Consider the following 14,159-nt stretch of genomic DNA (forward strand, 5'->3'; position numbering starts at 1 on the left):
TTCAAGCCATTCTAAATTCTCTTCATTTTTCTTAAAATTAAGACAATTTGAGCCGTTATAAGCGTTTTTTAAGCCTTTTTAAGCCATTTTGAACCATTTGAAGCTATTTTAAGATATTTTAAGCCATTTTAGACAAGCCGTTTTAAGCCTTTTTAGGCCTTTTTAAGCCATTTTAGGTATTTTTTTTTCATTTTAAGCCGTTTAAAGCCATTTTAAGCATTTTTAAGCCTTTTGAAGCTATTTCAACTTATTTTATTTTAAATTTGGGATTTTGGATTTTGGATTTTGGATTTTGGATTTTGGATTTTGGATTTTGGATTTTGGGTTTTGGATTTGGAATTTGGAATTTGGAATTTGGAATTTGGAATTTGGAATTTGGAATTTGGAATTTGGAATTTGGAATTTGGAATTTGGAATTTGGAATTTGGAATTTGGAATTTTGGAATTTTGGATTTTGGAATTGGAATTTTGAATTTTTAATTCTTGTGTTGGCAGAGAAATCCGAAAAGTGAAAAAGCATTCATAAGATAAAGAATAAAATTACAGACGGATAAAAAAATCAAACACTTTCTTCCTAACAATTTTTATATCAAATAACAAAATTTATTGTTCCGTTATAGCCATGCTCAAGAAAGTCATCACAATGAATCCGGCGATCACCGCAAGCAACTGCCAAGCTCCAACCACCGCTCCCGGTTTTCGCTTGCCCCGTTCCCGTGGTAGCACCTCGCTGACCGTCACATAGAGCAGCGTGCCTCCAGCAATCGCCTGCAGTACCGGTATCACCACGCGGTTAAAGGTTTTCGTCCAGTCCGTCCAGGGCCATTCCGATGGCAATACCGCAGACCGAGCCCAGCGAAAATATCACAATCTGCACTATGCTGGATTGGCGACGGCCTCCCTGCTGCAGTTGGTGTGAACTCACCTCCACTCCCAAACAGAAGGCGACCACAAATTTGTGTGCACTGACGGCTCCCAACAGTAGAAGTACTTTGGCAGAGGAGTTCTGAACGCCGATGGCTAGGCCTTCGAGCAGTGAGTGGACACAGAGAGCCAGCAGCAGGCTAAAGGTCCCGGTTGAACCATGGGAGTCTGGGTTCTCTTCGGAGGAGGGAGCCGTGGAGTTTTCCATTTCCGTGTGAGTTACGCTAATCGAATTGCTGGAAGTGAGAGAAAACGATTGAATTAGAATTGGGCTCAATACACTGGGCACCATTTTCACTATATCATATATGCTTTAACACTACTTCATTTGAAACATTATTTAACTCTAAATGGCTCTACTTTACGTCAGAGTGGACCAAGTCACATTTTTCATATTTCAAGAAAAAAAATAAAATTTCAAATTACATTTTGTAATGTATAAATCTTTGAATAATTTTGTAGAGAATATTTTTTGATATCTTTGACTTAATTTTCAAACAATGCAATGGATATGGAAATCATGGAAAATGTGACTAGTTATGTGTTATATGGTCCAATCTGATTGAACTAAAGACCATTTAGGAGACTCAGATCATCTTCACACCTACGTTGAAATCCCAACATGTTCGGGATAATTGATCGAAAAAATTCTTAAATTTTCAAAATTCAATTTCGTTGTTGTTAAACGAAAATGACCTACTGAGAGCTATATGCCAGTTATGCCAAATTTGAATTTTTTGAGACTTGAAAATTATCCAAAAAACACAACACCGGTTTGATGAATCTTCATTATAATATAATTATTATGAATATTAATATAATTATATTATTATTAATATAATATTATTAAAAATCTGCTAAAATTCGTAGCAGTGGTTCCTTTTTCAATACAGGTAAGTTCCGTTTTTATCACGTTCGATTTTGTCACGCTCCGATTTTGTCACGTTCCGATTTCGTCAACAAATTATTCCGTTTTTATCAACACACAAATTTTTTTTTTTTTAGTTTTCGAAATGTATCGAATTTTAAACTAAATTACTTATTTTGAAGCAATTCAAATGCTTTTTAATAGACTCAGAGTTGAATTTTCGACATTTTGTTAATATGGAGCATCTATGATACATGGTAGATGTCAAATCATATACGATTCAATAAAGTTTGACTCCTTCTTATGCAATTATTCAATTGGAGTTTTCAAACTTAGCAAGATCTGTTGGATAAGATTGGCCCATCCTTCAACAATCGAGAGTGCTCGCGGCCACGTCCTAGCAACACACTATGGGCGGTTCCATACAGACTGGCGGCCAAAATTATTTTTTCATCTCATGTCGTATTTATGAGTTTTGTGATACAAATTTGATGTTTTATTTTAAAATACAAATTTTCAACACTAACTTTGAATAGGGCCTATACGAAATAATAAGTTTTGTTACTTATGATGCATATTATCCATTTATGCGATAAACGTTGTGCAAACCATTATAAATATTAGAACATACATAGAAATGATGATATTAAAACATTTAGCGATATTCAGTTATTCTCTGTATTTATTTTTTTGCAGTTTTTATTAGAAAATCGTTAAAAATATTGGAAAAAATCAAAAAAGCCCTAAATTAAAAAAGTGGAATTGGAGCAGCTAAATTGTGTATGTAAAAATTAAAATATAGTTTCTTGCCCTGATATTCCAGGAATATCTCAATAGAAGTGTTTACTATGGAATGATGTTCAAGAAAAACCTATCAGAACAAGTCATTTTTGATTATTGGCCACCTGATCGGCCATAGTGCTACAACTGGAATTTGTGATTAGTTGTATGCGTACTTAAGAAAGTTACATAGACCTCTCCTTTTTCTTATATAACATGACATAAAAGAATTTTCCATATAATTTGATAAACCATATATACCCCTTCCCCCTATGTATGACTTTTTGTATGGAAATAAAAAATATTTGTTATGGCACTAAAAATATCTCAAATCCCCCCATAACGCTTACATGATTAATGGACGATCCCATACATGTTCAGTTCTTTTGATAAGGGATGCAATTGGAAATGAACTCAAGAATGTTTGTTCAGCGACAAGAACATGATCGAGTTTTAATTTATTCTTTATAGACTGTCGACCTGTCATATTTTAGACATTATCTTCTATCTCTCAAACTCGATAGCATTGCACAAATTATAGCAAACAGCAATTGATTATATTTCTGTTCCAAGGGGTAGGAGAAAAGGTCCAGCAAAACTAAGTAGTCTGTAGAAGATTTTGTTGCCATCCAAAATTTGCAGGAATCTTGATCTTCGAGCAGACTATGAACCTCTTCCCCACATGAAGGACTAAAAGTTAATTAGGAGTCTTATACCAACAGCCATATGCTTATTCAAAAACTTTACATAAAAGTTTTTTACCAAAAAGTTCTTTTTGGTGATGCTTGTTCTAGAGTTTGTTCACTTTTGTGTTTCGATGATCTTCAATATACATAAAAATGGAATGGTGTTTGTGCGTCATGAAATGGGCTTAAGAACGGCCTGATATACTTACATCTTAATTTCACTATTGCAGTGGTCAAGTGATGGCAAAACAACGCTTGACGGGACCACTAGTATTTAATATCATTTTACTCAACAAAAAAACTAGAACTTAAGGTTAGTTTATTGCCAGCCTATTTGTGATCTAACGTAAGGCTAAAAGCGATGTTGGTGCTGTTCTAGATTGACGATTAGTGCATCCTTGTCGAAGTTTGGTAGTAATAACTTTAGAAGAAAGATCAACACAATTATTTTACGTTAAATTTGGCAATTCAAAGCACAGGAAACCGTAAGATTCATTTCAATTTGCAATACTTTCACTATATACCTCCACATTTAATCATCAATCGGATGTGACCAAAAAATGCAAAAAAAAAATACCTTGGCAAAAAGCTCTCAGTTGATATCTGCGGAAGTGTTTTTAAGAACAAATATTGCGTACCTTGTGATGCAAAGGACATTTGTGTGATTATCGTTACAATATTCTACATTGCATTTATTGAAATTTTAACTAGGAAAACTAAAACTATTAATGATTTATTACAAAATCACATTGATTGATAGGAGTCTGCAATCAACTTTCAATACGAACCTATAAGAATGAACAATCTTAAGGATTCTCACAGCTCCTAAACATCAATACTGTGCATTTATATGGTGGAAATGTGTATTATCATGACAAAACTGCAATTTTCATTTCAAATTTGTCAAATATTTTGTCTAAGAAAATTATTCCGTTTTTGTCAACAGAAAATCGTCGATCGTGTTGATAAAAACGGAACATACCTGTACCAGTCAAGATGCGGGTGTGGACTTGAAATTCCTTGAATGATGACAGGCCTTGTGTACATTATACAAATTGTATTAAACGAGCTTGGCACTTGATGTTCAGATTTCGTAATCCGAATGAGTTTACCAGTTAATATGATTTTAATTCCTGCAATCAACATGTTTTTCCAAAAATGATTAAGGGAAAGTAGGCTGTTATTGAAATGTGTACGAGATATTTATGATTGTTGCTAATTCATCTCACGATGAAAATCAGTTTGTTTTACAATCACATTTCTGAAAAAATATGAGCATACTTTCTGTATGTAAGCGCATGTAGTAATAATTTTAGTAATACTGGCTGAGGTTTCTATTGTGTGGGCTTCCAATGGGCCAGTACAGTTGCTGACTAGGGTTGTGTGCTATTTCATTACCTAAGAAATAATGCGCTCTCGGGCTAGACATTGGATATATATAAAAATCGTTGTGTTTGGATGGACATCTAATTCTTCCGAAAGAGGTGCACTTTGCGAAAAAGGACCACGTGATTATTGAGCTGAAATCGAATTCAGGCTAACTTCTGCGTTCATGAGTCCTCTCATGGCGTAGGGGTAACGCGCCCTACCTAGAGATCGGGGAGTCGTGAGTTCGATTATCACTGAGGTGACGTGTGACTTTTTCGCAAATCTTCACATCAATGTGTCAATCTAATCCAATTGCAAATTATATGTAATGTTTAGCTTTTCGGTAGTTGTTAAACATCCACTCGGCTGGTTAGCCGTAAACCACGATTCATAATTAAAAACAAGTATGTTTTCAATGTGTATCATATTAAATGCATCTCACTGATGAAATTTAAATAATTTGGCCGTCAAATAGTCGACGTTAGGTCAGAGTGGACCATGTGACATGTTTCATATTTTGAGAAAAATGGGCTTAAGTCTAACGCTTTGTAATTTTTTAACACGTTAAAATTTTGGTTCAATATTTCTACACATCTTTGTGTTACTTTCAAAAAATATAATGAGAAATGATAATCATTAAAAATCATAATGCATACCTTTTTATGGAATATGTTTACTTGGTCCACTCTGACTGAACTAAAGTCCACCTTTCATTGAGTTGGTTCACCCTGACTAAACAATTTATAGGAAAATAACAATCATTTGACGATGGCATGGTCAAACTGGTTGCATATCTCAAAGATAAACAGACTATCAAGCTACTTCGATATCAGTATCGTAAATTCTTCAATAATCCATATCGTCAATCCCGAAATCATTGAACTTATGATAATTTGAAAATTAAGGTTTTGCTGCGTCGGGCATTGAAGACCAGAAAAAATCAAATATGTGTTCAGTCAGAGTGGACCAAGTGAAAATCTTGAGTACCATCAAAATTTACTGGTCCGTAATAATATACTTCTATCGGACTCTGAAATTGAAACAAAATGCAATAATCAATCAGTTTATTGCTTTTCAACACTTGGTCCGTTCTGTCTGCACAGAAACTGTTGCAATTTTTGACCACCCATCCAAATATGACAAATGATTAAAAATCAAAATCAAATGCATCAAATAAAGTAAAATTTATGAATTGCTATGGATGGATGAGTAGAAGAATTACCGTTTTGATTCATATTACGGACACCTAAGGCCTCAATGCAGTATAACCCATAAGAAAGCATATAAAATAAATCAATTTGTATGATTCCTCGGCGCTATCAAGCCTTCAAAACACTTAACTTTCGAATGGTGGGTGAAGATTTTGTTTCTGATACATGTATAATTTTAAATAAACTGAACTAATTAATTTAAATTGAATGTGTAGACTTCTCATGATTCTTATTACGGACGCTCCCTTACTTTTGCCTCATATTCCGGACACTTTGATTCAAATTCCGGACAGCTCATGAAAATCATGAGAAGACAAGTCAAATCATTATTTAGAATTGACAAACCACTAAAAAGGCTTCTAAGGCAGTTGAGTTTTATAAATTTTCGTAGATATCTAAAAAAAATTTGATTAGAATGAGCTTTGAAAAGGTGAACTTTTAAAATGCGAAGATTGAAACATTTTATGTGAAATGTTTCCCATACAAAGTAGTGTCCGGAGTAAGAAGCTGTCCGTAATATGAATCAAAACGGTATTCGATGTCGAAAAATCTGATAAATCTCTTGAAATATTTTTCATATCCTCGCATTCCTCAGCGCGATGATCATTTTCGCTGTTACGGTAATAAACTCTTGGTGCACTCTGACTGCATACTTTTATCGGTTTTTATTGATTACCCAAAGTAAACAGTATTCATCAAATCTGATCAAAGTGAAATTAAGGTAAGATAATTCCGCATCTTATGAAAGACAAGTCCAATATTCGCACGTTTTGTACTAGCAGGGTGTCTACTCATTTACAGAAATGAAATTCCCTGAGATTTCCAGGTTTTAAAAAATAATTCCAGGATGAGCAAATCCCTCAAAATACCCAAATAGTCAATTTTAGATGGCAAAAAACTTTTTTTTAAATGAAAAGTATCCTTGAAAATAAATTTATTGAAAAATAAATTTCAAAGTATTTTTCGCTTCAAAAAAAAAAAACAATTATCGGTTTTGTTTTTAGTATATACAGGAAAAAGGCGATTTTTATTTAAGGTGAAGATGAATCGAAGCCAAACCTCAAATTTTCAAGAGCACGAATCTGGAGAACCAACATCCGTTTAAGCTGAAAACATAATCGATTGGTCACTAGCTGGTAGTGACCAATCGATTAAGTTTTCAGCTGAAACGTGTGTTTGGTTCTCCAGATTCGTGCCCTTGAAAATTTGAAGTTTGGCTTTGATTAATTTCCACCTTAACTGCCACGAAAATCAAGAATGTTTACAAATGATCTGAAAGTGCCTTAAATCATCGGTCATAAAAAAAATAGTCTATTCGATTTAAAGGAAAAAATATTATTTCCCTTAAAATGGGATTCAGGATTTCTGGAGAGCGTTTCGGTATTTTTTTTTCTTTGTGGAAATCAGGGTTAGTAGTATGACTCTGTTACAAATAAAAGCTGTATAGACCTAAGGCCCTGTTTGGAATTTCTTATGACATTACGACAAGTATAACAGCTCGATTTAGTATAGATTTCTTTCACATATTACTCCGCAGATCTCTTCATGAGTTTTGTTTTGAGATTTGTCACGAACTTTCTTAGTAATTGTTCCATGAATCTTGTTTTATATATCTTCGATAACTCAATCTGGATTTATTCCAAGGATAATCACATAAGGAATCATCCATCCAAAAGAATATTCCATTGATTTTCCTAGAACTTCCTCCAGCATTCCCGTTTAGAGCATCTTCAAGAATGCAAAATTCCTTTTTTTTTTAAACATTTCCTTAAAAAGTCTTTAAATATTTTTTCATTCAGTGAAACATAAAGAATTTTTTTTAGATGTTGTGGAGAAAAAATTAAAAAAATCTGCGATGAATTTCCTAGAGTAACCTCAGATGAAGCTTATGTGAGTTCTAAGTACTCCTTGAAGAATTCCTACGAGCGTGTCTGGAAGACCTCCTAATTTATTGATAAAATTCATCCTAAAACATTTAAAACATAAATTAGAATCTTCAAATAATGTCCTACAAGACGTTTTGAAGCAATTCGGACCGAATCCCTGAATTTTGACTAAAGTTTTGAATAATCCATGAATATTTTATTTGAAAAATTATTAGAGAAGTGTTTGATCTGCAGCAACAATATTTTGATGATATGCTGGAGACATCACAAGATAAGTTTCTGGAGCAACTTAATCCTATGTCAAATTTATCGAGGAATTCTTCGAGAAGTTTATAAGAGATATCATCGAATAATGCCTGAAGGATTTTTGGAGCAATTCCTGAGAGTAATAGTGGATGAATATTTGAAAAAATCCCTATGAAAATGCCTGGAATAAATGAAAAAAACGGCTTAGGAATTATTTTAGGATTTTGTAGGAAAATGTCGGAACATTTTTTTCCAAAAACTCTGGAATAAACTTTGAGGAAGCGTTAGAGTGCTCTAGAATTTTTGGACCAAATTCTGAAGAAATGCCTCTAAGCATCCATTGAAATCGCTGGTAGTATCTGGGGAGACAGTTCTGAAAGTATTCAAGAAGAAATCACTGGAAAATTACTAGAATGACTGAAGCATTCCTCGCGAGATCCAAGAACTTGTGGATTAGTCGTCTAAAAGCCTAATAGTTATAATATAATTTTGCATCAGAATTCACTGCAAGCAGATTAAAAAGGGATTTTAGAGATAATTTTTATTAAAATAGACTTTAGAGACCATAACCAAAAATAGAGACTTGCACAGTAATCTAGACTCTAAAAGAAAATTTGCTTGCTTGAGAAATGTAATATTTTTCGTGTCTATTGTAATTTTTGATCTTTCCCTTCAAAGTTTATTATTTTTGGTATAACAGACAAAAAAACATTTGTAAAAATTTTTGATTTTTTTCAACTTATCAACTGCTTATGAACGACACCTAATTGGAGCTGTACTTGCCTTTACCAATTTGCTAATCTAAGTGTCCTTGTCTAAATATGTTTTACGCTGATTAATTAAAAATCGTTGAAGAGACTGAACATGTCAACTAGCGTTTTTATAGCGGCGCAGCCGAAAATTTTTAAATTGAGGACATTTTTTGTCACAAAACAAAAATTTATATCATTTATTACTGTTTCAAAATAATTTCCCTGAGTGGAGCCGAAATTCCTGAGAATTCCAGGTTTTTCCAGGTTGAATAAAATTCCCTGATAATTCCAGGTTTTCCAGGTTTTTCCAGGTAGTAGACACCCTGACTAGGTCCCTCTGACTTAACGCCGACCAAATATCGTATAAGACAAAGAGAATAAAACTGTCCAATAAAGAATAAGTTGCTCTTTTCCAATAGGCTCTTCTAGAAATAAACAAGGCCGGACTTTTCCATTCGTTAATAACACTTTGGACATGTGCTGGACAAGTGGTTCACCCTAGCCATGCTTCCCAAGCTTTTCTCACTTTATGTTAACTTTAATTGTGGTTATTCAGTAAGTCTAGCTTTATATACACCGTATGTATGCATACATTGCAGCTTGATGAGTCCAGTTATTTTGGACGTATTAGCGGAGGAATATATTGGAATGTATGAATTGAAAGAAAACACGAATTATCTATTGAATAATAAATGCTGCTCCACTACTATACATGATTTGCACTAATTTATAACACGCGACATGTATTCTGTTAAAGAAATTCAAACTAATTCTAATTGGATAATCTTAACTTTCACCAAATTAGATTTGTTTTTTTTTCTGAATAATCGAGGGGCGAAACAATACGCTGGAAATCAATCAGTTGATCAACTTTAGCACGAAAGGCTGTTTTAAAAACATTTCTAAGAGTTTTATTTTGTGTTCTTGAAGCATGAGCAGGGGATTTGTTTTATTTTAATCTTAACGGATTCAAACTGATTGTCACATTGTGAACGACAACTGAAGCAGATGATTCAGAATAACTCGTTGAAGCACTTTTAATGATGATCAGTTTTCCAAATCTTTGGACTTTTCTGTGTGGGCCTAGAATTGAAAGCTGATACAATTTTGTTGTGAGTTTATAATATGAAGCTTAACAGTCAAGAGATCGATCATCATACAATATGCAATATCGTCGCACCGTGTTAATTACTATCGACCGGTGACCCCCAGATTACCTTCTGCTAATCAACGAAACGGATTCCCCGCCGCAGCAACTGCCTAGTCCACATCGAACTCGGGCGCCCCACTAGGGCACAGATGCACGAACTCCTCCACGGCATAGATCAGAAATAACCGGCACAGAATATCACTTCGGCATATCGTGGCAACAGCAGCCGCACCTCGGGCAACATATGAACCAGGGCGGTGGCCAGCAAAACTCCCGCTCCGAAGCATAGCAGCACCGTTATCATGGTGGGTCTGCTCTGCTGCTTGGTCCAGAACACGGGAATCAATCCGCACACCACACTGCCCAATCCGAGCACAAAAATCGCCAACAGTTTGGTTCCCTCATCGCCGCCAGTCGAATCACTCGCCAGAACTGTCACCTCGCTACTGTTAGCAGCCATTCTCGTGATCTCCACCGCACAGACTGATGATGATGTGGGTGATTCCGGTTATGTGTCTGTGGTTCAGTGGCTGCGCTGTCCATTTTATCACGCGCAATAATAGCCGCAGACTGGGCGTCCAACTTAGTCGTCGTTGTCGCCGTCAGTGCCCCGAGCAGCGCAGATAGAACGAACCGCAACGAGAGTCGCTTAAGGGTATGCGGTATGCATTTTTTTCAGGTCGATACGAAGAAACAGAACTAAAAATGGAAATGTATCATGAAAGTCGACACAAAATATAAAAATGCGCGGGATTTTTCGAAACAAAACGGTACATCGATTTTATTTTGCGAAAAATATCAATTCAAAACTCCATGCAAAGCTGCATACAAAGAAACATTATTTGAAAGCGTATTAGAATTAAATGACGCTTATATTGAGCTGTTCGGTAATCCAATCCGCATGGTTATTAAATTAATTAGCTCATTACGCGTGGTAAAGATGGACAAATTATGGGTAAAATTATGAAAAAAAAATCCACGTGCTCGGCTGGGATTCGAACCCAGGACTCTTGTATGCTAGACGAGCGCTTTACTTACTAAGCTACCGAGCCACTTGGTGACCCAATAACCAAAGAATTATTAAATCCTTATGCCCCTTATAGAATTTGTACTAAAATAAAAAAAAATCATTGACTTATCATACTCAATTTTATGCCGTCCATTTGGCTAATGAATTTAAATATATGATTTCGAAACAAACACAGAAATCGGATACATATTGGGAAAAAAAAAAAAAATTCAATGTTATGTACCATTTGAGAGCTTATGGTTAAACACTGAGAAATTCTCGCTGAAACCAATCCGCCGCACATCGTTAAAACTCAAATTTCACTCCAATCGTTAGAATATGCTGAAATTAGAGGAGAGTCGTTTCGATTTACTCAAATTAGTGGACCCCTCGTATGCCAGCTAGCAAAACAGTTTGCAAAACAGCCCATTTGATTCAATCATTAAACCCATCGGAAATCTTTCAAAACCCAGTGTTATTGTTTACATACAGAATAGTTTGATTTTTTTTTTTAATGTATTCAAACCCCTTAAGCAGAATCTCAATAGAGAATTAAAATTTAGATTTGAGCGTCTCATACCTTTTAATTTTGCCATAATTGTAACCTTTGACAGATACGTGTATTTCGACTACCACTTGTAGCCTTCTGTGTGGATACGAGCAACAGGATTTGAAGAGGCTACAAGTGTCAAAGGTAAGCAATTAGGGCGGAATAAAAAGGTACAAGATACTCAAATCTATCATTTTGATTCTATAGAATCGTTTGAAATATCGTATACCCTGAGCGTTGTCACCACGACCAACAAGCCGCGAGCCGCTTGTCGTGTGGCATCCGATGAACGGGGTGTCAAAAGAGACGAACCGATTATTTGTACATTAGGCATCTGGACGCGCGGAATTAAAAACCGAACTACCCATTCATGGCCACTCTACAGCAGCGCTTTGACTACGAGATGAATACCTGATCGCAGCGAGAACGTTTGAGAGAATGGACCGCTAACAGCGAGCAGCGATCGATGGGAGACACGATCACTGTCGCGATGTGGTTCGGATAATGCATACAGATAATTTTTGGTTCGAGAGTCGCGTGAATAAGCTTTCGGATTATTTGTGTTGCTGGGGATTCCCAAGAGAAAGCCTCACGAAAACAAGTGCATTGGTGGTTATCGTTACGTGGAACCAGATGTCGTTACTACACATCTTAGAGTATGGATTAACTCTTAGATGTATTTGATTAAAGATAAAATGAAGTTTGTTTAAAGATACAGATATTGCATTAAGGGGACGCTGTGCAGTGCTTTGTGCAGTCAACAGGTTGATTCAAAGCTACAGACTTGGGAAGTTGATGTGACAACGATTGTTTGGTAATCGGATGAGTGTGACATCTGAATTGGAACGGTTTTCATCACAACAATGAACTCGATCTTACGCCGGGCGAATTAATTCAATGGAGTGCAATTGAAACACAATACTTATTATTCTGCTTAAATTGTAGTTATTCACCTTTTTTTTAGACTGATGTTGAATCACTGTAACAAACTGGTTAGTTTCAAACAGGTATTCAGGTATCAGAAGGCCGGCTCCAAAGGCACGTTCCCCACCAGTTGGGAGATTTGTGCCATCGCCATATTTGAGCCTATTTCATCATCTACCCGATGGGAGAGGAAAGGGAAGGGAAAGATGGGAGGAAATAGGAGTGGGGTCCCTTGAAGAGGGAAGATCGCATAAGCGAAATGAGAGCATGTAGCTCCATACCACAATGGGTTCGAACAGCGCCCTAAAAAGGGCACTGCAAAACGCATGAGCGTAAAGAGAGCCTATAGCTCATTACCACAGCGGGTTAAGAATAACAGAATGTCCTGAAGATTCAGGCTTCTGAATTCAGTTTCACTTAATAAGTGTTTACCAAGTAATTGGAATCGCATTTGCGCAAAAACTGGACAGTTACATATCAGGTGATACGAAGTTCCATAATCGGAGTCACAACTATCACACACAAATGAGTCAGCACGCTGAATATTTGCCATGTGATAGTTGAGTCGGCAGTGGCCTGTCAACGCTCTGACCAAGAGACTGCAATTCTGCTTTGACAGATTTGTTAAATACTTCGCCACCTTTGGAGATGGCTCAGTAATATACAATTTTGTTTGACGACACGACTCCAAACTATTCCAATATTGCTTGTGCTGAGTTGCCGCCCAAGAGTTTATCTGAAGCTTCACCCAGCACTTCGAAATTGGAATAGCCGGCTCAGGGCCAATGAAGTCATGCGATGCTCCATCGCGAGCTAGCTCATCAGCCAATTCATTTCCAGCGATGGAAGAATGGCCAGGTACCCATACAAGGTTTACAGAGTTGACTGAATTCAGTTCCTCAATTTGAGTTCGACATGCGATAACAAGCTTCGACCTTGAGTTGGCCGAAGCGAGAGCTTTTATAGCAGCCTGACTATCTGAACAGAAGTATATGACTTTACCCATTACGCGCTGTTGGAGTGCTGATTGCACTCCACACATAAGAGCAAATATTTCCGCCTGAAAAACGGTGCAGTTTCTACCAAGTGAGTAAAACTGATTCAGCCTTAGCTCACGAGAATATACTCCTGCACCAGCTCTACCTTCAAGAAGGGAGCCATCAGTGTAACATACTATATTGCTTGATATACTTCTTTCCAAATAGCCAGACGTCCACTCTTCCCGTGAAGGGAATTGTGTGGTAAATGTCCTGTAAGGAAAGTTACAAGCAATTGTGAGATCACTTGGAGCAAGGACAATTTTGTCCCAATTCACCAAAAGTGGAAACAACGAAGTGTGTGTAGATTCACTGGATTTTTCTCCAGTAGATCCAGTACCCATAAACGGTAAGAGCAAGAAAGTGCTTCTTGTTTAAGATATATGTGTAGTGGCGCAACGTCGAAAAGGGCCTCGAGCGCTGCTGTGGGAGTTGTAGAGAACGCACCAGACATCGCCATCAAGCACATCCTTTGGAGATGGCCCAATTTTGATTGGATTGTTCTCACTTCGCCCTTTTGCCACCACACAAGACATCCATATGCCAATATTGGCCGAACAACTGTTGTGTAAATCCATTTGATATATTTGGGTTTGAGGCCCCAAGTTTTACCAAAGGTTCGCCGGCATTGACCGAAGGCCATGCAAGCTTTTTTGACTCTGAAATCAATGTGAGGTGTCCATGAAAGTTTGGAATCTAGAATGACTCCAACATACTTTACTTGATCAGTCACATTAATCTCAGTGCCAAAAAGACGTAAAGGTCGAA

The 14,159-nt window shown here is 36.4% G+C and overlaps 1 protein-coding gene across 1 annotated transcript; it reads right to left on the reverse strand.

Annotated features, from left to right (window-relative positions):
• Positions 1–581: 581 nt before the first annotated feature.
• On the reverse strand, positions 582–10,411 carry LOC110680893 (zinc transporter ZIP1-like). Its single transcript, XM_021856683.1, has 2 exons — positions 9,939–10,411; positions 582–1,160 (listed from the first exon to the last, which is right to left on the reverse strand). Exon 2 carries the CDS (start codon positions 1,130–1,132, stop codon positions 794–796), a length of 339 nt encoding a protein of 112 aa, XP_021712375.1. The 5' UTR covers positions 1,133–1,160; positions 9,939–10,411; the 3' UTR covers positions 582–793.
• Positions 10,412–14,159: the final 3,748 nt, after the last annotated feature.

The sequence above is a fragment of the Aedes aegypti genome, unplaced genomic scaffold (genome assembly GCF_002204515.2).
Source record: "Aedes aegypti strain LVP_AGWG unplaced genomic scaffold, AaegL5.0 Primary Assembly AGWG_AaegL5_hic_scaff_1972_PBJ_arrow, whole genome shotgun sequence".
NCBI classification, from domain to species: Eukaryota; Metazoa; Arthropoda; class Insecta; order Diptera; family Culicidae; genus Aedes; species Aedes aegypti.

Excerpts from the sequence above, each read along its gene's own strand:
- LOC110680893 (XM_021856683.1), bottom strand. The coding sequence starts at position 1,132 with ATGGAAAACTCCACGGCTCCCTCCTCCGAAGAGAACCCAGACTCCCAT.